The sequence below is a fragment of the Bombina bombina genome, chromosome 1, assembly GCF_027579735.1.
Source record: "Bombina bombina isolate aBomBom1 chromosome 1, aBomBom1.pri, whole genome shotgun sequence".
NCBI classification, from domain to species: Eukaryota; Metazoa; Chordata; class Amphibia; order Anura; family Bombinatoridae; genus Bombina; species Bombina bombina.
Genome location: NC_069499.1, coordinates 1,364,227,640 through 1,364,251,495, shown reverse-complemented (window position 1 = coordinate 1,364,251,495; position 23,856 = coordinate 1,364,227,640). Strand labels below are relative to the sequence as shown.

Below are 23,856 nucleotides of genomic sequence, written 5' to 3'. Positions count from 1 at the left end.
GAAGTATGTCAGAATTAAATTAACAAGCAGCAATGTAAAGAAAAAAACAATTGTGTGCCTAAGATGAAACAAATGTTGCTAAACTAAAATAGCTACTGTTCTGTTCAAGATCTGAGGAGAAATGAGGGAGCGGAGCAGAAAAATCTGAGATTGACAGCTCAGAGGGGCGGGAAAAGTACGTCACACAAAATGGAGGCATGACCCATAAGGAATCAACAAACAAGATGGGGGACGCAACCGGAGATCATTGCGCAGGGGAAAACAAAGCAGGAGCAGTATTCAAGTAAAAGAGGGGTAAATGAAGGTAATAACGAGAACGGAAGGCATAGGTGATAATATATGTAAAATATATACAAAAGACAAAACAAAAAACAGAAAAGGGGATAATTGAAAATACTGGAAAGAGAGCAGAAACAAAAACAGGAGTAGATAATAAACAACAAGGAATAAAAACCTAAACAGAATAACTAAAATAAAATAAACACAAATAAACACAAAAATAAAATAAAATAAATGAAAATAGAAAACTAAAATAATAAATAATTACAGAAAAATGCTAAATATAATAAAAGACAATGGCCTCTAGTTATCAACGTGTCTACTTACCTGCCTTCGCCGGCCCAATATGCCCGCCTAAGCTCGCCTACCATCGCCGCCGCGGACCTGAAAAATCTCGCCAAAGTTATCAATAAATCTGTCAAAAAGCCGTGCACCAAGTACGGGGCGATGAGCAGCGGACTGTGATAGTTATCACTCATCCGATCTCGCTGCTCTTCGGCTTTTTGACAGCTTTATTGACAAGCTGTCACTAAGCACCCACACTAACTATACTGTTGTACCCCCTATACCGGCGCCCCTGGAGACCCCCCAAATAAATAAAGTTATTAACCCCTAAACCGCCTCTCCTAGACACCGCCACAACTATAATAAATGTATTAACCCCTAAACTGCCACTCCCGGAGCCCACCGCCACCTACATTATACCTAGTAACCCCTATCCTGCCCCCCCTATACCGCCGCCACCTATAATAAATTTATTAACCCCTATCCTGCCAATCCCAGACCCCACCACAACTAAATAAATTTTTTAACCCCTAAACCGCCGCTCCTGGACCCCGCCGCCACCTATATTAAACTTATTAACCCCTAATCTGCCCCCCCTACACCGTCGCCACCTATAATACATTTATTAACCCCTATCCTGCCCCTCCTACACCGCCGCAACCTATAATACATTTATTAACCCCTTTCCTGGACCCCCCTACACCGTCACCACCTATAATAAACTTATTAACCCCTATCCTGCCCCCCCTACACCGTCGCCACCTATAATAAACTTATTAACCCCTTTCCTGCCCCCCCTACACCGTCGCCACCTATAATAAATTTATAACCCCTATCCTGCCCCCCCTACACCGCCGCTACTATAATAAAATTATTACCCCTAAACCTAAGTCTAACCCTAACACCCCCCTAACTTAAATATTAATTAAATACATCTAAATAAATTTAACTCTTATTAAATTAATTATTCCTATTTAAAACTAAATACTTACCTTTAAAATAAACCCTAATATAGCTACAATATAAATAATAATTATATTGTAGCTATGTTAGGATTATTTTTATTTTACAGGCAAATTTCAATTTATTTTAACTAGGTGCAATAGCTATTAAATAGTTATTAACTATTTAATAGCTACCTAGTTAAATTAAAGAGAAATTTACCTGTAAAATAAAAACTAACCTAAGTTACAATTACACCTAACACTACACTATACTTAAATAAATTAATCCTATTTAAAACTAAATACTTACCTGTAAAATAAACCCTAAGATAGCTACAATGTAATTAATAATTACATTGTAGCTATTTTAGGATTTATATTTATTTTACAGGTAACTTTGTATTTATTTTAGCTAGTTAGAATAGTTATTAAATAGTTATTAACTATTTAATAACTACCTAGCTAAAAGAAATACAAAATTACCTGTAAAATAAATCCTAACCTAAGTTACACTTAAACCTAACACTACACTATCATTAAATTAATTAAATAAATTACCTACAAATAACCAGGGATAGGCAAGGTGTCCATACACGGACACTGGTGTCCGTGACTAGCCCTTGCAGTGTCCGCCACAACCTTAGTATATCTTTTCTTTCTGATTAAATAATAGGAATAAAAAAGTAGTGTGAATAAAGTTAGTGGCTTGTCAAGAGACCGCTAGCGATATTGGGTGATAAATTATGGAATAAATAAAGTCTGAGTGAAATACTGGATGTCTATCTGCATCTGTATAATAACACCCAGCTCTATACAAAGACACAGTAGTGACAATTGCACATGCATATAGCCAGACAAGGGCTGGTTATAGGATCAGTGGTATCTGCATCAGTATAATAACACCCAGCACTATATAATGACACAGTAGTAACACTGGCACATGGGTATAGCCAGATGAGGGCTGGTTATAGGATCAGTGGTATCTGCATCAGTATAATAACACCCAGCACTATATAATGATACAGTAGTGACACTGGCTCATGAGTATAGCCAGAGGAGGGCTAGTTATAGGATCAATGGTATCTGCATCAGTATAATAAGACCAAGCACTTTACAAAGACACAGTAGTGACACTGGCTCATGGGTATAACCAGAGGATAGCTGGTTATAGGATCAGTGGTATCTACATCAGTATAATAAGACCAAGCACTTTACAAAGACACAGTAGTGACACTTGCTCATGGGTATAGCCAGAGGATAGCTGGTTATAGGATCAGTGGTATCTGCATCAGTATAATAACACCAAGCACTATAAAATAATGTTTTTAATTTCAAATGTACCTTGGTGTCCTTCACTAAGGTTTGTACTTTGGAAAATGTCCGCCACAGCCTTTGTCTGTACCTATCCCTGCAAATAACTACAAGTAAATACAATTAAACAAACTAACTAAAGTACAAAAAATAAAAAAAGCTAAGTTACAAAAAATAAAAAAAATAAGTTACAAACATTTGAAAAATATTACAACAATTTTAAGCTACTTACACCTAATCTAAGCCCCCTAATAAAATAACAAATCCCCCCAAACTAAAAAAATTCCCTAACCTATTCTACATTAAACAGTTAACAGCTCAATTACCTTACCAGCCCTTAAAATGGCCTTTTGCGGGGCATGCCCCAAAGAAAACAGCTCTTTTGCCTGTAAAATAAAAATACAATCCCCCCAACATTAAAACCCACCCACATACCCCTACTCTAACCCAAACCCCCCTTAAATAAACCTAACACTACCCCCCTGAAGATCATCCTACCTTTAGCCGTCTTCAGCCAGCCAACCACTGATGGAACCAAAGAGGAGATCCGGAGCGGCAGAAGTCATCATCCAAGGGGCACTGAAGAAGTCTTCCATCCGATTGAAGTCATCATCCAGGCGGTGCTGAAGAAGTCTTCCATCCGATTGAAGTAATCATCCAGGCGGCGTCTTCAATCTTCATCCATCCGGAGCGGAGCGGAGCCATCTTCAGACGAGCCTACGCGGAGCCATCTTCTTCTACCGACGACTGAACAACGAATGATGGTTCCTTTAAGTGACGTCATCCAAGATGGCATCCCTCGACTTCCGATTGGCTGATAGGATCAGCCATTCGGAATTAAGGTAGGAAAAATCTGATTGGCTGATCCAATCAGCCAATCAGATTGAAGTTCAATCCGATTGGCTGATCCAATCAGCCAATCAGATTGAGCTTGCATTCTATTGGCTGTTCCGATCAGCGAATAGAATGCAAGCTCAATCTGATTGGCTGATTGGATCAGTCAATAAGATTTTTCCTACCTTTATTCTGATTGGCTGATAGAATCCTATCAGCCAATCGGAATTCGAGGGACGCCATCTTGGATGATGTCACTTAAAGGAACCGTCATTCGTCGTTCAGTCATCGGTGGAAGAAGATGGCTCCGTGTAGGCTCGTCTGAAGATGGCTCCGCTCCGCTCCGGATGGATGAAGATTGAAGACGCCGCCTGGATGATGACTTCAATCGGATGGAAGACTTCTTCAGCACCCCTTGGATGATGACTTCTGCCGCTCAGGATCTCCTCTACGGTTCCATCGGTGGTCGGCTGGCTGAAGACGGCTAAAGGTAGGATGATCTTCAGGGGGATAGTGTTAGGTTTATTTAAGGGGGTTTGGGTTAGAGTAGGGGTATGTGGGTGGTGGGTTTTAATTTTGGGGGGGTTGTATTTTTATTTTACAGGCAAAAGAGCTGTTTTCTTTGGGGCATGCCCTGCAAAAGGCCCTTTTAAGGGCTGGTAAGGTAATTGAGCTGTTAACTTTTTAATGTAGAATAGGGTAGGGAATTTTTTTATTTTGGGGGGATTTGTTATTTTATTAGGGGGCTTAGATTAGGGGTAAGTAGCTTAACCCTTTAAGGACACAGCTTTCAGTTTGCTCAATTGTTTTAAATTCTGTCATATGTCCTTAAGAGGTTAAAATTGTTGTAATATTTTTTAAATGTTTGTAACTTATTTTTTTTTTTTTTTTTTACTTTATTTAGTTTATTTAATTGTATTTAATTGTAGTTATTTGTAGGTAATTTATTTAATTAATTTAATAATAGTGTAGTGTTAGGTTTAATTGTTACAGGCTAGGATTTATTTTACAGGTAATTTTGTATTTCTTTTAGCTAGGTAGTTATTAAATAGTTAATAACTATTTAATAAATATTCTACCTAGTTAAAATAAATACAAAGTTACCTGTAAAATAAATATAAATCCTAAGATAGCTACAATATAATTATTATTTATATTGTAGCTATATTAGGGTTTATTTTAAAGTTAAGTATTTAGTTTTAAATAGGAATAATTTAGTTAATAAGAGTTATAATATTTAGATTTATTTAATTAATCTAGGAAGGAAAAGATAGAGGGCGCCACATAGTGCAGATCATAAAGATAGATGAAGGCAACAATTGGATCTTGTGATCCAATTGTTGCCTTCATCTATCTTTATGATCTGCACTATGTGGCGCCCTCTATCTTTTCCTTCCTAAATTTGTCATCTGTGTTGCGGCACAACACCCTGGAGGAGCGGCCTACACTTGCTTGGATTACTGCTGTCTATCTGTCAGCTGTTGGAATTACTTACTGGGTATTCCTGGACTTAGCATTAGAGAATACATACCCTGGACTGCACAGTTGGTATTGTTGGTTCTTTTTCACCTTGAATTCCATTACATTGATGTTTTAATATTAATGTTACTATATTGACGTTGCTATTTGATATATGTACCAATTCTATTTTTAGAGCTCCTATATCAATTATTCCACCTACAATAATTTATCTTTTTTATAACATCCATCCTAGGCGCATCTTATAAGTGCTTTAGCGACATTATCACTGAAGCACTAGTTATTTAATTAATATTTAAGTTAGGGGGGTTAGGGTTAGACTTAGGTTTAGGGGTTGATAATTTTATTATAGTTTCGGCGGTATAGGGGGGGCAGGATAGGGGTTAATAAATTTATTATAGGTGGCGACGGTGTGGGGGGGGCAGATTAGGGGTTAATAAGTTTAATATAGGTAGCGGCGGGGTCCGGGAGCGGCGGTTTAGGGGTTAAACGATTTATTTAGTTGCGGCAGGGTCCAGGATCGGCAGGATAGGGGTTAATAAATTTATTATAGTGGCGGTGATGTAGGGGGGCAGGATAGGGGTTAATAGGTATTATGTAGGTGGCGGTGGGCTCCGGGAGCGGTGGTTTAGGGGTTAATACATTTATTATAGTTTCGGCGGTGTCCGGGAGCGGCGGTTTAGGGGTTAATAACTTTATTTAGTTGCAGCGGTGTAGGGGGGGACAGATTAGGGGTTAATATGTATAATGTAGCTTGCGGTGGGCTCCGGGAGCGGCGGTTTAGGGGGTAATACATTTATTTAGTTGCGGCGGTGTAGGGGGGGACAGATTAGGGGTTAATATGTATAATGTAGCTTGCGGTGGGCTCCGGGAGCGGCGGTTTAGGGGGTAATAACTTTATTTAGTTGCGGCGGTGTAGGGGGGCAGATTAGGGGTGTTTAGACTCGGGGTACATGTTAGGGTGTTAGGTGCAGACATCTCCCATAGGAATCAATGGGATGTCGGTCAGCAGCGAACATGAACTTTCGCTATGGTCAGACTCCCATTGATTCCTATGGGATTCCGCCGTCTCCAGAGCGCTGGGCCGGAAAAGTGCCGAGCGTACCTGCTAGTTTTTTGATAACTAGCAAAAGTAGTCAGATTGTGCCGAACTTGTGTGCGGAACATCTGGAGTGACGTAAGAATCGATCTGTGTCGGACTGAGTCCGGCGGATCGAAGCTTACGTCAGAAAATTCTACTTTTGCCGGTGTAAAGAGCTTGATAACTAAGGCGAATCAGCCTCGCCACAAATACGCTGCGGAATTCCAGAGTATTTGAGGTTGATGGCTTGATAACTAGAGGCCAATATCTGTAAATGCAAAGAAAAAGAAAAAACACCAAAAATAAATATGTATTTATTTTAATAATGCAATAATACAATATACTTATCTCTGTGAGCAGCAAAGAGAAAAGAGGAAGAGTTTACAGTTACTGGTCATTTTATGGATTCTTGGACTTCTCTCATTGGTTATTTTTATCCATAACATCTCAAGCCTTGTTTTCATTGGTTTCTATGTTATATTCATTGTTGTCTTTGTTTTTTTATTTGAATTTATTGTCCGTTAAAATGCTGTCTGCATTTCTTGCAAATTTATAACATAGTTTTAAAACTGCTGCCATTTATTGCTCCAGTCACGTGCACGTTCCTACACCTTCCTACTTGCTTATTAGCAAAGGATCCCAAGATAACACAAAGTACATTTTATAATAGAAGTAAATTGGAAGATTTTTAAAATTGTACACACTATCTGAATAATAACATTTTTGTTGTATGGTTCTATGTCTCTTTAAAGAAAAATGAAAAAGTCCTGATTAGGAGCTGTAAGTAGGGTTGCCACCTTAGCTGTGTTTTCCTGGACACTTATGAGTTACACATGCTGCAGGGTTTGCAGGAAGGAACATCTTGTGTCTCTGGTCAGCTCTATTCATATTCCTCTCTGCACGCCCTGCAGCATGTGTATCTTATATGTGTCCACGAAAACATGGCTGAGGTGGCAACCCTGGCTGTAAGCATTGCAGTGGCCAAGCAGGCAAATGCTGGAGAGCAGCCATCATACGTTCTCAGATTAATGGTTTCCTGTTCAGGAGCTGATCAGTAGCTATAAAAAGTGCAAGGGTTAAAGGAATAGTCTAGTCAAAATTAAACGTTCATGATTCAGATAGAGCATTCAATTGTATGCAACTTTCTAATTTACTCCTATTATCAATTTTTCTTCATTCTCTTGGTATCTTTATTTGAATGTAAGCTTAGGAGCCGGCCCGTTTTTGATTCAGCACCTGGGTAGCGCTTGCTGATTGATGGCTACATTTAGCACCACCCAGGTGCTGAACCAAAAATGGGCCGGGTCCTATGCTTACATTCAAATAAAGATACCAAGAGAACAAAGAAAAATTGATAATAGGACTAAATTAGAAATTTGTTTAAAATTGCATGGTTTATCTGAATCATTACAGTTTAATTTTGACTAGACTATTCCTTTAAATTTATAGGCCTAGTTTCCATTGCTGTTGTAAACTGGTGATGGCATAAAAACATAAACACCTCCATATACTTTAATGGAGATACTTGTTAACAGCAGTTTACACACCTTATAAAAGCAAAGGAAACTAGGCCATAGGTAAAGTATGTATTTTTTTTAATTTGTGATTCTTGCTAACAAATTAAAGCTTATACATTTTTATCAGAATGTTTCTTTAAACATCCAGAGTCTCATTAAATCTAAAATTAACTATAGCAGTTTAGTTTTTTCCCCTATCTATCTATCTATCTATCTATCTATCTATATATATATACGTTGATTGGAGTAGCCTTGTTAGTCCAGAGATTTAGATATCAAAATAACAAGAGAATTGCATTAAACAATGATACTTTTTTATTGGACTAACTATACATTTATAAGATGACAAGCTTTCGGGTCTTCCTTTTTCAAGTCTGAAGCAATTGACTTGAAAAAGGAAGACACTCTTCTGAAAGCTTGTCATCTTATAAATGTATAGTTAGTCCAATAAAAAAGTATCATTGCTCAATGCAATACTCTTGTTATTTTTTAATAAATATATATATATATATATATATATATAATTCTTTATCTGAAAATATGTGTCAGGTTCCTCAACATTCTGGCAGACTGCACTAGTTAACTCATATCCTTTAACACAACTTTTTAATTGCCAGCTCTTGTGAAATGGGCGATTGTTCTTACAATATCGTCTAAACAGTTTTGACCCAGCTGTGCTGCATGTCTGATAAGCAGAGGTAGAGACCTCGCTCATGACCCGCAGTTAGTTCCTCTGGAGCCTTGTTTGGAAGTCATCCACGACAAACTAAACAGCGCTTAGTTATGAGCTGTGCTGTGCAATGTTGTTCCTCCTGTAAGAAACACTGTGGGCTTTCACCTTCATAATGTGTTGCAGAAAGATAAATATTTGTAACAGAAGCCAGATACAGAGTATTTTTTGAGTGTGGTAGACAGGGAAATTTTACAGTGTGCATTTTAGTTAAAAGGGACAGTCTAGTCTAAATACAATTTTCATGATTCAGATATGGCATGGAATTTTAAACAACTTTCCAATTTACTTTTATCATCAAATTTGCTTTGCTCTCTTGGTATTCTTTGTGGAAAGCTAAACCTAGGTAGGCTCATATGCTAATTTCTAAGCTGGTGAACTGCCTGTTATCTCAGTGCATTTTGACAGTTAGACACTGCTAGTTCATGTTTATCATATAGATAAGTGTGCTCACTCCCATGGAGCATTTTAAGAGTCTGCGCTGATTGGCTAAAATGCAAGTCTGGCAAAAGAACCAAGATAAGGGGGCAGTCTGCAGAGGCTTAGATACAAGGTAATCACAGGGGTAAAATGTGTATTAATATAACAGTGTTGGTTATGCAAAACTGGGGAATGGTTCTCATACCCCTTTAACTATGAGGTGATCCTTATATAATGTTTACTCTTAAGTACTGATAACAGAAGTCTGCTTTTTTACACACAGTCATTTGCACTTCAATGGAGTGTAATATGTTTTTTGTTTCCTGAGGAGTAGATTATTACAGACAATACTTTTTAGTAGATTACCCTTGTTATTATTATCTTTTATGTACATTGGATTGTATGCTTCAACTTTATGTGTACCATATATTGCATACGAATGTTGACATTTTTCATATATGTTCTTATTCTAAAAACTTCAATTAAAAAAAGGATATAAAAAAAGATATAGAAATAGCTCAGCTAGATTTCTGTTTGCACATAGATTCTGTTTTGGAATTGAAAACAGATATATTAATATCAGGGTTTGATTAGTCCCATGTTTATTAGAATTAGATACATAAAAAGTTGCCCTAGTATTCTATCATACATTTGTGGGACATGATACAAATTCAATCATCTCTTTTGGATTGGTGTAAATTTAACGATAATTATTTGCCATTGCTTGATTGGTCCTCTGTTGTTTGTTGCGCTTTGCTGAGCTTGGTGTGTTTTAGGCACACGTTAGCTGTAGGCCGCTGTAATACCACAAACATAATGATACGTTATTGAAACAAGCTTCAGTTTATTGCATCATTCTATTATAACAAGCTACTTCACAAGGGATATAAAACAGAATGTGGATGCATGAAACGGCATATTCATAACTGAGAAGTATTTTGCGGTGAATAATGCTGCTTTCTTTTGACAAAAGAGTATATTTTTAAGTGGTTTTTTCTTTTCACTGACAGTGAAATGGTTTAAATAACAATGTTTTAAAGGTGAAAACCAAATAATATAATAAAACATATTAGGCTAGATTACAAGAGGAGCTCTAGATTATCGTGCCTGTTTGCGGGAGTGTGATAATTAACCACCCATTATAAGTGGCTGGTTATTGCTACCGTGATCTCGCAGTAGCAATTAGTGCTCAGAAAATTAACCAGAGATCCGTTTTACTCTGGAAACTGTACAGCTAACTTATTATCCTGTAGGTCTCTGACTATTGTTCGGTTCTATACCCAATGACACTGCTAGCGTCATTTGCTCTAAGCTAAAGTATGTTCCAGATCTGCCTTGGAATGTGCACACTAACATCTGAGCTCAGCTCTGTTGTTAACAGCTTTGTTATGTCTTGACTCTGATAGACTGTTCTTTTTCTCACTTTAGCTAAGTGTGAATTATGTGGTCCTGGTTACAAGTCGCCTCTTGATGCAATGAAAGGTAATGTCAGTAACTAACTTGTTCTCTCCTTTATTCCAGGTCATCTCTTCTCCTTGCCAACTTACACATGTCCTGTCACTGCCCACATGTTCTTACTGCCTCTTCATTTTTCTTGTTTTCAATGCTCATTGCCAACCTCTCTCTGTTGCTCTCTCTTTTCCCTATTACCCTCTCACACTGACCAATTTTCACCTTTTTGTCTCAATTTCTTAGTCTATAATTGTGCTCTCTCATCTCTCTCTGACTTCTTTCTCCCTCTCTTCTCTCATCTTTCTCTCTCTCATTATCTCAGATCTCCCTCTCTATCACACCTCTCTTCCTCTCCATCTTTCCCTCCTCTATCTTCTATCTCTTTCCTCTCTCTTTCTCTCCCCTATATCTCCTTTCATTGTATTTTATGTTTCTGCTTCTTCATTCTAGTTTTTGCTGTTTCTTTATATTGGATGCTCCTGCTCTATATAGCTAGTGCTTTGTGTCTATAGTCCTTTAGTGATAAAGAGAGTGTTTTCTTGTATATCTGATAAGTTGACTCTTTTTCCTCACAGGTCCACGGGAGCAGATTGTTTACTTGCCCTGTATTTATAGTTCCACTGGCATAAATAAGCCTGACTACTTGGCCACTGTGGATGTTGATCCTAAATCCCCAACATACTCACAAGTAAGTAGCCAAAGACAACTTAGCCACTTATAGGGACATTAAACACCTCTAGTTTTGTATAAAAGAGTGCGAATTCCATGCTTTATAGAGAGGTAGAAAACCTAATTCTGTAACTTAGGTTTTCTTCAAAATGATACAAATAATCTGAACAAGCTGTTTAATTTGCAGCAATGTATTTGAGCATTGGAGTCTGATCTTAGGGGATATGTAGTTTAAACATAAGGGGAGATCTGTTTTGGCAATAATAAATCAGTTTGACTTATTTTGCAGGTTATTCACCGCCTGCCAATGCCCAACCTTAATGATGAGCTGCACCACAGCGGCTGGAACACCTGCAGCAGCTGCTTTGGAGACCCTTCTAAGTCCAGGAACAAACTGATCCTACCTTCTCTTGTGTCTTCCCGTGTCTATGTGATAGATGTGGGAACCGACCCTCAAGCCCCTCATATTCACAAGGTATGGAATTGCCACTGCCAGATAACAACACTGGATACAAGTTATTCATTGATAAACAATTTGTAGCCTCAAATCAGAATAATGTGCACAGAAATAAAAAACAAAACAAATATAGATGGATAAACACAGCAGTTAAAGGGGCAATGTATTCAGGCAAGCAGCAGATAAGAGTCCATTGTATTTAAAGCTGGTGCAGGAACACCCTTTAAAAAGGTCTGGGCTCTCTGTGTCTCTCTCTGCTTCTCCCACCCCCACTGATGCTTTTTTGTTAACGTCATTTTTGTGGAGCCATTACTGCTGTATTGACATTTTTAGTGTAAGTGGAGTTTTCAACAGGAAATGCAGCTACTGTATTTGAAATGACAAACTAAGGTAAATTATTTAATTGTAACCCATTTAATACACATCATAGGTAAAATGGATCATCCCAATTATCCATTTGACCTCTAAGGTGTATTAAATTGGTTACAAATAAATCCTTTACCTTAGTTTGTCATTTCAAATACAGTAGCTGCATTTCCTGTTACAGTACACTGTCCCTTTAAAAGAAATTGTAATTATCTGTCATTTGGTTATAAGCAAGGAGAGAAATGGTTGACACTAAAGTCCGTGTGTAGTAAAGTAAGCCAAGCCTGGCACCGGGACTTAATGTGACACAAACACCCCCAAACAATTGTATTATGAACCAAAGTAGAGAGGTGTACCTGTAGCACCGAAGTGAGAAAGTCCTTGCAAAAACGGAACAACATCCGATGGCAGTGTATCTGCCGACTTCTCTTCCTTCCGCCTCTCGCAAAACCAGGTCTGCAGCTCGATACGCGTCACCGCGTGACGTAAGAGAAGGGGGGTGTGTGTGAAAGGTCAGCGTATTCACCCGGTCCGGCAGTAGAAGAGGAGTTAGAAACCTGGGCTCAAATGCTGGTAAAAGACATCAAAATGAAGAAGTAGAGTCCCAGGTGGATATAGTAAAAACAGTCCTTTATTGAAAACGTTTAAAAGGGAAATTCTTGTGAGACGCAGCTCACTCAGTCCCAACAACAGCCTTGAAGGAGGAGTAGAAAGAGCGTAGCACCAATGGCTTACATGTTTCAGCTAAATGCCGTAATCATAGCCTAAGGTGCTATGTCTCTAAGGTAGTTAAGACAGGTAAAGAACAATCTAATTGGCTAAAACACTGAAAGGTATAATTAAAAGAAACGCCCAATCTTCAATTAAGTTAACCCTATGTATGTCTTGCCTATATGGAATACAAAATATAAAACAGATGCAGTCTCTTTGTACTCATCTATACCCCACTCAGAAGGTATCAAGGCCATAAATTTCTTTTTAGTAAATTATACAGATTATACTGAAAACTTTCAAAGCTTCATCATCCGTGTGCTAGAATTTCTACTTACACACAATTTCTTCTGTTTTGAGACTGATTATTATCTCCAGAAAAGAGGTACAGCAATGGGGGCGAAATTTGCCCCCTCATATGCGAATCTGTACCTTGGCTATTGGGAAATCAACTGCATTTATGGAGATGGTAATCCCTACAGGTCATCTATGTATTTCTATAAGAGATATATAGATGACCTGCTTTGTATTTGGTCTGGACCTCTAGATGAGGTGCCTAAATTTGTCTCTTGGCTGAATCAGAATGAGTTGAACTTGAGTTTCACCTTCATTTCTGATACTGTCAACATTGACTACCTTGACTTAACCCTAAGTGGCAATTGTGATGGCACAATTTCCACAAAGGTTTTTCGCAAGCCAATAACAGGCAATACACTCTTGCATGCAAATTCCTGTCATCCCACCAACACTGCTTATGCTGTGGCGAAAGGCCAGTTTATGAGGATAAAAAGGAATTGCAGCAGAGAGGAAGATTACAAACATGAGGCAAGTCAACTAGAAAATAGACTTAGATCTAGACAATACTCCAAAAGACATATTAAACAGGCAAGACAACAGGTGGACCTTATCCCCAGACAGTCTATGTTACTTGATAGATGTAAGAACACTAATAGTAACTTTCAAGGTGTACACTTTGTTACTGAATATAGTGCTCAATACCATGAAGTTTGCAATATAATTAAAAAACACTTTCCCCTATTAATTGCAGATGACAAGTTAACAGATGTAGTAAAAAATGGTATTAGATGCTCTTACAAGAAATGCGCCACTCTAGCTTCTATACTTTCTCCTACACAACTTAGGCCCACCACACAACATACTAGCTCTTGGTTGAGACATCAGGGCATGTATAAATGTGGACACAAAAAGTGTAGACCATGTGACTATGTACAAACCACGAGTGAGTTTAGATCTACCGTAACAGGGACTACTTATTCCATTAAATCCTGTTTAAACTGTACCAGTACCTATGTCATATACCTGGTCACTTGCATTCTCTGTAATGTTCAATATGTTGGTCTCACGTCTAGGGATGTCAATTCAAGAATAAGAGAACATATCTCCTCCCTAACAAGGGGCAAGGCCACAACTCCCCTAGTGCAACATTTTGCCACCAAACACAATTGTAGCCTAGACTCCTTCAGATGGACAGCTATCGAACAAGCTAAAGTCCCTAATAGGGGGGGTGATATAGACAAAGTTCTAGCTAAACATGAAACCTATTGGATCTTTCAATTAAAAACTAGACTTCCCCAGGGTCTGAACTCCAAATTTGATTTGATCAATTTTTGGGAGTGAATAAATATACATACACATATTTACAAATTTACATATTTACATATTACACACTATTAGTATAGCTATAAGCTGAGGGGGTATTTATGAGTGGTCCATGTATGATACTGATATATTTTTGCTGTTTATATCATACACACTTATATATAGTGTTAGTGACCTGTAACCTGCTCCTTTTACCCCCCTTTTTGCTTATATCTTATATTCATTTATTTATATACATTCATGTGTATTTTTGCTTTGTATTTTTGCTTTGACTTTTCTTGAACACCACATGTAACAGATAACCGATATATCAACTAGAGGTACTGTGTCTGTGGCATGGACCATTTTCTGTTATATTAATATTAATTTCCTATACCAGTTCAGTTAACATATTTATCAAAGCCATTGTAAGCTGTATATTCCAGCTTGCTATTAACTGAAATATAGGTCCTTTCTCTTACCCATATTTTACCAATATGCCATTTCCCTAGTTGCTATTGTGTTATTTTCCACTCCGTTTATATTCTTAAAGGTATACTTGCTGTTTTATATTTTGTATTCCATATAGGCAAGACATACATAGGGTTAACTTAATTGTACAATCAGGATGTGTTAGATTGGGCGTTTCTTTTAATTATACCTTTCAGTGTTTTAGCCAATTAGATTGTTCTTTACCTGTCTTAACTACCTTAGAGACATAGCACCTTAGGCTATGATTACGGCATTTAGCCGAAACATGTAAGCCATTGGTGCTACGCTCTTTCTACTCCTCCTTCAAGGCTGTTGTTGGGACCGAGTGAGCTGCGTCTCACAAGAATTTCCCTTTTAAACGTTTTCAATAAAGGACTGTTTTTACTATATCCACCTGGGACTCTACTTCTTCATTTTGATTTGGTTATAAGGTCTAATAAAGTTTGTTTGTTACCCGTTTTATTAATGGCTATAATATTACTTCTGGGCCTATCAGTTTTTTATAAATAAGTGCCTAACTCTAGATCAGAACTTGGATAGAAGAAAAGTATCTCACAGCGCCCTCCCCATAGAAAATCCTTATAGCTTCTTAGAATAAGGATACCTAGTATATCCTGAAAAAATATGTTTAAGAGTAAAAAATCTAGGAAGCGCCTCAGGGTGGGCAAAGGATTCAATTAATATATGTGTGTACTAAAACATTTATTATACAATAAAACAATTTTAACAATTTTAACAGTTTAAAATAATATTATTCACTAAGCATAACCTGTCTAGGTAGGACAAATTCAAACACAATAAAATAAAAATGAGAAAAAATTCAGTCAGGTCTTGACTGAATACAATATATCCTGTCGTATGCATGAAAATATAAAATTGTCTCTCAGTCCAAAATTAAATGTCTGATGGTTATGTGTTGGTCCTCAAAAAATGAAATAAAACCTTTCTTAAATAATGAAAAAGATGTGTCAATGGTGGTAGTCCAAAACCCTGTGATGTGACCAAATCCAAATGTCAAAAACGTATCAAAAGCTATCTCCAAAAAAATCCAAAAGTGGATGTGGGTAAAAATGTGTTTGCAAACTCCAAAAATACCAAAATATCAAAAATATAAAAATATGATAGATGCAAATAGTAAAAATAAAAAATATATCACATACAAAAATATGGAAAATAAACTATATGGTGCTCCTGATTGGGTGAGTTCTAATGGAAAATGTGATCCTAAAGATGGTAGCAATAATCCAAAGCTCTTGCTTATTCAAAAATTGATAGAATATTCCCAGTCAAATCCTGTGAAATAAAATTTGGTCACATCACAGGGTTTTGGACTACCACCATTGACACATCTTTTTCATTATTTAAGAAAGGTTTTATTTCATTTTTTGAGGACCAACACATAGCCATCAGACATTTAATTTTGGACTGAGAGACAATTTTATATTTTTACGCATACGACATGATATATTGTATTCAGTCAAGACCTGACTGAATTTATTCTCATATTTATTATATTGTGTTTGAATTTGTCCTACCTAGACAGGTTATATATCACATGGATCCATGATTGATTTTATGCTTAGTGAATAATATTATTTTAAACTGCTAAAATTGTTAAAATTGTTTTATTGTATAATAAATGTTTTAGTACACACATATATTAACTGAATCCTTTGCCCACCCTGAGGCGCTTCCTAGATTTTTTACTCTCGATCAGAACAGACAAGGTATTTCACAACAGTAATACTTGAGCTCCCGACTGTCCTGTATTTTCCTGTTTTCCTTCTCTATAAATATTCCAGTCATTGATACTAGCTAGGAATGTTGGGAAGTGTACATTAAATACATTAGTTTAGAGAAGGGTGGCAGGCTAAGAGTGCGGATGTGTACGCTGCCATATTTGACATGCAGTGCATTATTTAGGGCACCATTGCTATTACTTTAAGTGATATTGGGACATGAAGCCCATAATTTTTTTTTCACGATTCAGATAGATTCAATGTAAGAAAAAGTTTCCAGTTTACTTCCATAAATAAATTTACTTTATTCTAAAGGAATTCTTTGTTGAAGAGCATACCTAGGTAGGTAGTGTGCACGTGTCTGGAGCTCTTTATGAGAGCAAACGCTGCTGCCATCTAGTGCTAATGCAAATCTATAACATTTTTAGAAGTATTGTTGAAAAACTGCTGCCATATTGTGGTCTTAACACATGCACGCACCTAAGCCTACCTAACTGCATTTTAACAAACAGTCCAATGTAATCCAGCACCAGGGTATTATTCATCAGGTGTGCAGGCTATCAAGGACCAGAACCACAGTCCTAAATCCAATGATATCAAGTAACAGATAGCAGCACTATCAATATTGAAATCAAAGTATTTGGCTCAATAAATACTTTGCTTTTAATATTGGTAGTGCTGCTATCTGCTACCTGATATCACTGCATCTTAACAAAGAATACCAAGAGAACTAAGTAGATTTGATAGCAGAAGCAAATTGGAACTTTATTTTAAACTGTATGCTCATTCTTAAAATCCATCTGTGTCCCTTTTTACAGTGGGGCAAAAAAGTATTTAGTCAGCCACTAATTGTGCAAGTTCTCCCACTTAAGAAGATGAGAGAGGCCTGTAATTTTCATCATAGGTATACCTCAACTATGAGAGACAAAATGTGGAAACAAATCCAGACAATCACATTGTCTGATTTGGAAAGAATTTATTTTCAAATTATGGTGGAAAATAAGTATTTGGTCAATATCAAAAGTTCATCTCAATACTTTGTTATATATCCTTTGTTGGCAATGACAGAGGTCAAACATTTTCTGTAAGTCTTCACAAGGTTGTCACACACTGTTTCTGGTATGTTGGCCCATTCCTGCATGCAGATCTCCTCTAGAGCAGTGATGTTTTGGGGCTGTTGCTGGGAAACACAGACTTTCAACTCCCTCCAAAGGTTTTCTATGGGGTTGAGATCTGGAGACTGGCTAGACCACTCCAGGACCTTGAAATGCTTCTTACAAAGCCACTCCTTCGTTGCCCGGGAGGTGTGTTTGGGATCATTGTCATGCTGAAAGACCCAGCCACGTTTCATCTTCAATGCCCTTGCTGATGGAAGGAGCTTTGCACTCAAAATCTCACGATACATGGCCCCATTCATTCTTTCATGTGCACGGATCAGTCGTCCTGTTACCTTTGCAGAGAAACAGCCCCAAAGCATGATGTTGCCACCCCCATGCTTCACTGTAGGTATGGTGTTCTTTGGTTGCAACTCAGCATTCTCTCTCCTCCAAACACGACGAGTTGTGTTTCTACCAAACAGTTCTACTTTGGTTTCATCTGACCATATGACATTCTCCCAATCTGCTTCTAGATCATCCAAATGCTCTCTAGCATACTTCAGACGGGTCCAGACATGTACTGGCTTAAGCAGGGGGACACATCTGGCACTTCAGGTTCTGAGTACCTTGTGGCGTAGTGTGTTACTGATGGTAGCCTTTGTTACGTTGGTCCCAGCTCTCTGCAGGTCATTCACTAGGTCCCCCCATGTGGTTCTGGGATGTTTGCTCACCGTTCTTGTGATCATTTAGACCCCACAGGGTGAGATCTTGCGTGGAGCCCCAGATCAAGGGAGATTATCAGTGGTCTTGTATGTCTTCCATTTTCTAATTATTGCTCCCACAGTTGATTTCTTCACACCAAGCTGCTTGCCTATTGCAGATTCAGTCTTCCCAGCCTGGTGCAGGTCTACAATTTTGTTTCTGGTGTCCTTCGACAGCTCTTTGGTCTTCACCATAGTGGAGTTTGGAGTGTGACTGTTTGAGGTTGTGGACAGGTGTCTTTTATACTGATAACAAGTTCAAACAGGTCCCATTAATACAGGTAATGAGTGGAGGACAGAGGAACCTCTTAAAGAAGAAGATACGGGTCTGTGAGAGCCAGAAATCTTGCTTGTTTGTAGGTGACCAAATACTTATTTTCCACCATAATATGCAAATAAATTCTTTCCAAATCAGACAATTTGATTGTCTGGATTTGTTTCCACATTTTGTCTCTCATAGTTGAGGTATACCTATGATGAAAATTACAGGCCTCTCTCATCTTCTTAAGTGGGAGAACTTGCACAATTGGTGGCTGACTAAATACTTTTTTGCCCCACTGTATTTATTAAATTGACTAGAAACAATCATAGAAGGTATTTTTTAAGTGACTGTTTCTTATCTGCTGGATAATTAACATTACCACAATTCTTTATCGAATTTGAGTATTTTTGTCCCTGCAGATATGTGTTGGAGTTTTTTTGGCTGATTAGTTTTGATGATTTCCTTGAATTTGCAGGTTGTGGAGCCAGAAGATGTGTTCTCAAAGTGCAAACTAGCTAACTTGCACAACTCCCACTGCCTTGTTAGTGGGGAAATCATGATCAGTGCCCTGGGGGACCCATCAGGAAATGCCAAAGGTACCCATAAATGGACATGACTAAGGAACATCTGAAGAATTTGCACTGACAAATGTGGTGCTATTTTATATATTTACGTTATTTGAACAAACATTTTATGTTAATATCCCTAAATAACCCTTTTTCTTCTCTTTTGGCTATTGCAGTTGATATACGAGTATAATAGGGTATAATTAATTCAGTAATTCAGGGGTTTTCTATCTTTGTGTGTTATTTTCAGCAATATTTCTAGTTGTGTTTTTCCATTTCAGGTGGTTTTGTGTTGCTGGATGGAGAGACATTTGAGGTGAAGGGAAACTGGGAGGCAGAGGGCAATTTAGCAAAATTTGGCTATGATTTCTGGTACCAGCCACGGCATAATGTCATGATCAGCACTGAATGGGGTTCCCCCAAAGCCTTTTTGAAGGGGTTTAATATAGAAGATGTTGCAGCAGGTAAGAAAGTGGACTGAAGGTTACCAAACTCCAAAAACTATTGTACAATCTGCTGCTACAAGATGTCTTTACTTATAGGTCACTATGGACATAGTTTGAATGTGTGGGATTGGACCAAGCATACTCTTATACAGACACTGGACTTGGGGCAAGATGGACTAATACCACTGGAGATCAAATTCCTCCATAATCCAGATGAAGAACAAGGCTTTGTTGGTTGTGCCCTAAGCAGCTCTGTTTTCCACTTCTACAAAGGCAAGGTGAGGGCAAAGCTGTGTATGCTGTTAGGAGGGAAACTCAAAAATAATTTTGAGTTTTGCAAAAATATCCTGACTAGTCTTTTATTTGTCTTAGGACAAAAATATCTGAGTACAACCAAATAAAACTTCAGTTACTAGGAAAAAGAAAAAAGATAATGGCATTGTGGTGCATAGTAACAAATTAATACAATAATACTTTTATTGATTACATTTATTAAAAATGAGGACTATGTACTAATAGAATTGATACTAAACAAAATAGGTATGGTTGAGTAACAAAATTGCCAGTCATTGACAATACTGTGCCCAAAACCTATAGTAACAATTACCGGCTACTTTTTTCAAAGGCTGTGCTCCAACCAACCGGTTTTACTGGTTAATAACTAGATACTTGGCATCAGGAAAGAGAGTTGGAGCCAGGATATTAATGGAGACAAGTAAAGTATTAAATTCACTACCAGCTACCAAGCCAGGTTTATTTCATGCCATATAGCTCATATCTGTCTCATGTGTGTGTGTATCCCTGTGCATGGGTGTGTGATCTCATAGGCCTTTCATGTCTGTATAACCATGTGCTAGCTGCATGTGCTTAAAAGGGACTTTCCAGTACAAAAATAACACAAGAACATAAGGCTTGTAATTAAATTTATATAAAAAAATGGGTTTTCAGGACTTTATTGATGTTAAAGTAACAGTAAAACATGGCCGCTGGTTCAATATTGAAGGCAGTAATATCTGTCTATGGTGTGTGCAGTTTATAATGTTGAATAATTTTATGAAATATTTAAAATATCTACACAATTAATCGCAAGTATAAACGGACATAGGTGATCATGTGTTCAATGTGTACAAGTATTATGATTTGAAGGTGTGATTTGAGTTGTACTTTTAATTTTGTATTATCAGGAAACATTGTAGTTTAGCATGAGCAAAAACCTTAACATGAAAAGCAGTGCAATGTGTTTTCTTATGGCATGACGCCTTTCCACTCCTATACCACCCAAATCATTTATGTATTTGGAATAGAATATAACCAATTGTTTAATCTTTTGGAAAGTGGTACCAAGTTTTTCTTCTTCTTGAAAGAGTGTTCAACAGTGCTGATATAGCATGAGATAAGTGTTAAATGTGGAAGCGGAAAGAGGTAATAATGGTTAGTAGAAGAAGAGGGTTATAAAAAAAATTGTAGGTGTTAGTAATTATTGGTTAGTGCATAATAAATAAAGGGACACACCACTTTTTGGTCAGTCAAGTGCACTTGAGAAGTTATCACATAACTTGTGATCATTGTATGCGAATACAAGCATCTTGTTAGCGCTGCTGAATCTGTTGGCGCATTACAAATAACTGATAATAAAATTGTAAATGTTTTTAAGTAAGTTTGATATTCACTGTTGTGTGCTCCTTTACAGTGTTTTGTAAGATAGGGACAGTATTTCAAATTTATTCTGTAGCGTATAAGGTTCAATTATGAGGTCTGACAGAGGAATGGCTAAAGGATTTTTGCATCAGTATTCATGATTGATCCGAGAGAGGCAAAGCACTGGGGATAACACTAAAAAGGCGATTACAGTAATCAGGGCAAGACAAGATGAGGGACTGAGCTAAAATTGTGTTGGTTGAGTGATTAACAAATCTTGTCACTTCAGAGGTTAAGATCTGATGAATCAGTTTGAAATCTTTTCTGTTGACAGGATGGCAAGTGGGCAGCAGACAAGGTGATTCAAGTGGAGAGCAAAAAGGTGGAAGGATGGGCCTTGCAAGAAATGCCAGGTGAGTCAGGTTTAAAGGACAATGCTTTAATCTCCAGTTGTAGAAGGCAAAGTTAATGATTGATCTAATCTCTGGAACTGGAGGGACCATGTGACATAATGGTTTGGTTGTGTATGCATTTACCTTTATTAATGTGAAGAAACACTCTGTAAAATATAGTTGCATTGTTTGTGCGTGTGATATTTTTTTTATATATAGTTATGAAGTAATCTACTTTAAATAAAAATACATTTTTTTTCTGTTTTATTATATAATAACCATCTACTGCACCTTTACTTATTGATGGAGCATTGTGGACTGTATTCATTCCCAAATATGTGTGTTCCTCACTGTCTTTCTCCTTCCAGGACTGATCACTGATATCCTCATTTCGCTGGATGATCGCTTTCTTTTCTTTAGTAATTGGCTACATGGTGACATCAGACAGTATGATATCACAAACCCTAAAGAGCCCAAACTGACCGGGCAGGTGAGTCCAAACAGTGTGGTAAAGAATGAAAATAAAATGGGTATGTATATGCCTTGTGAAAACTAATGAGTAGCAAGTCCTGATGCAAGGACTTTATATACAATATGCTTTGGTGCACAATAGTGAAAGTACAAATGGAATTGATGAAATAAATAGATACATATAATATTATTGCTTTTCTTTTAACCAATAATGCAGGGAGAGATACTACACGTGGTGAGTTAGGTGTTGTGCTCGAGCACAATCCTAAACAGCACTCTAAAATATAGTACTTTTTGAAACCTGAAGTAAACCATTTTTTTTTATAATATACCTCAGAACTACATTCATGCTATCATTGATAGTGGTTTAAATCACTTTTATGGCTAACTATTTTCATGGAATGCTTGATATTGTAAACAACTGGTGAAAGGTTGTGGTTTATTTTTACTAACCAGTAACGATAGTACTTCAAAATCAATTGAAAGAAAAAAGTAAAGACTGAACTGAACATTAGAATCACATATAGAGGCCTTTTTATCAAAGGTCTTGCGGACCTGATCCAACAGTGCGCATCAGGTCCGCAAGACCTCGCTGAATGCGAGAGCAATATGCTCTCCGTTCTCTGCATTGCACCAGCAGCTCACAAGAGCTGCTGGTGCAACGCCGCCCCCTGCAGACTCGTGGCCAATCAGCCGCCAGCAGGAAGGTGTCAATCAACCCGGTCGTACTTGATCGGGTTGAATTGTGGCGATTCCTGTCCACCTACTCAGAGAAGGCAGACAGGGTTATGGAGCAGCGGTCTTTAGACCACTGCTTCATAACTGCTGTTTCTGGCGAGTCTGAAGACTCGCCAGAAACACGGGCCCACAAGCTCCGTACGGCGTTTGATAAATGGGCCTCATGGTGTCATAATGGTCTCAAGAAAAAAATAAAAATGAAGATATGGGTGTATATACATCTTAGGGCTAGATTACGTGTGGAGTGCAATTTAGCGTTCCTGTTTGAGCATAAACCCCACACGCAAAAAAATATCACAACCACGTTAACTTCTCCCATAGGGGCCGATTTACCAAGCCCTGTATGCATATGTTCCCGCATGAGTTAAGGGAAATGGGAGAAGACCGCTGCTCCTTAAAGGGACATTTAACACCTGATGAAAAATGCTAAAACCTACTTTTTCTTATTAATAAAAATAAAATAATCACTGCTGTCTATTTTATCTGTTCCTCTTACCGCAAACTGTTGACAAAGATTGTTTTGAAGTACAGTGTTGATCCAGTGCTTCATTCTACTATGTAAGCTGCCATATTGTAACGTACCTTACAGGGGCACAGCAGTCACATGACACACACAGCATATTATTTGTTGCACATACTTAGAGAATCACATATGTTTGCAGTGTGTGAGCTGCAGTGTCTGAAGATACTTATTTTTTTGTCACTCACAGTATAAATGTATTAGCTTTCCCCATCTATAAAATTCTTTATAAGCACTGTTTATGTTTTTTAACACCCCCCACAGTTTTACTCTTCAAACTGCCCACAAGTTTTATACTCTAAGCAAAAGTCGTTTCCAGTGAACTTCAGGCACTATTGTCATAAATCATTTGTAAGCTCCGTGAGGGAGAGAGGGAGGGGGAGGCTCTCAGACACGCTGGATATACTGATATACTCCATGCAAAAGATTTTTGCTTCTTATGACCTCTCCTGCTTATGTACCAGCTAATGTGATCAGTTAGTAATGATCATCTGGTTTTATTTAGCAGTGTGATCTGCTCTTGTCACACCTTCTGCCAAGACACAGTCACTAGAGCAGAACTCTGTGTGTGATCATCAGAGGGTGTGACAGGAGCAGATC

The 23,856-nt window shown here is 37.7% G+C and overlaps 1 protein-coding gene across 1 annotated transcript in view; it reads left to right on the top strand.

Moving 5' to 3' along the window:
- Window positions 1-23,856, top strand: part of LOC128650180 (methanethiol oxidase-like) — a 167,696-nt gene that overhangs the window by 56,604 nt on the left and 87,236 nt on the right. Inside the window, exons 2-9 of the mRNA XM_053703924.1 lie at window positions 10,309-10,362; window positions 10,908-11,020; window positions 11,291-11,476; window positions 18,961-19,081; window positions 19,333-19,515; window positions 19,594-19,775; window positions 21,470-21,548; window positions 21,896-22,017. Of these exons, the coding sequence (XP_053559899.1) occupies window positions 10,309-10,362; window positions 10,908-11,020; window positions 11,291-11,476; window positions 18,961-19,081; window positions 19,333-19,515; window positions 19,594-19,775; window positions 21,470-21,548; window positions 21,896-22,017 (1,040 nt within the window). The remainder of the gene's footprint in view (window positions 1-10,308; window positions 10,363-10,907; window positions 11,021-11,290; window positions 11,477-18,960; window positions 19,082-19,332; window positions 19,516-19,593; window positions 19,776-21,469; window positions 21,549-21,895; window positions 22,018-23,856) is intronic.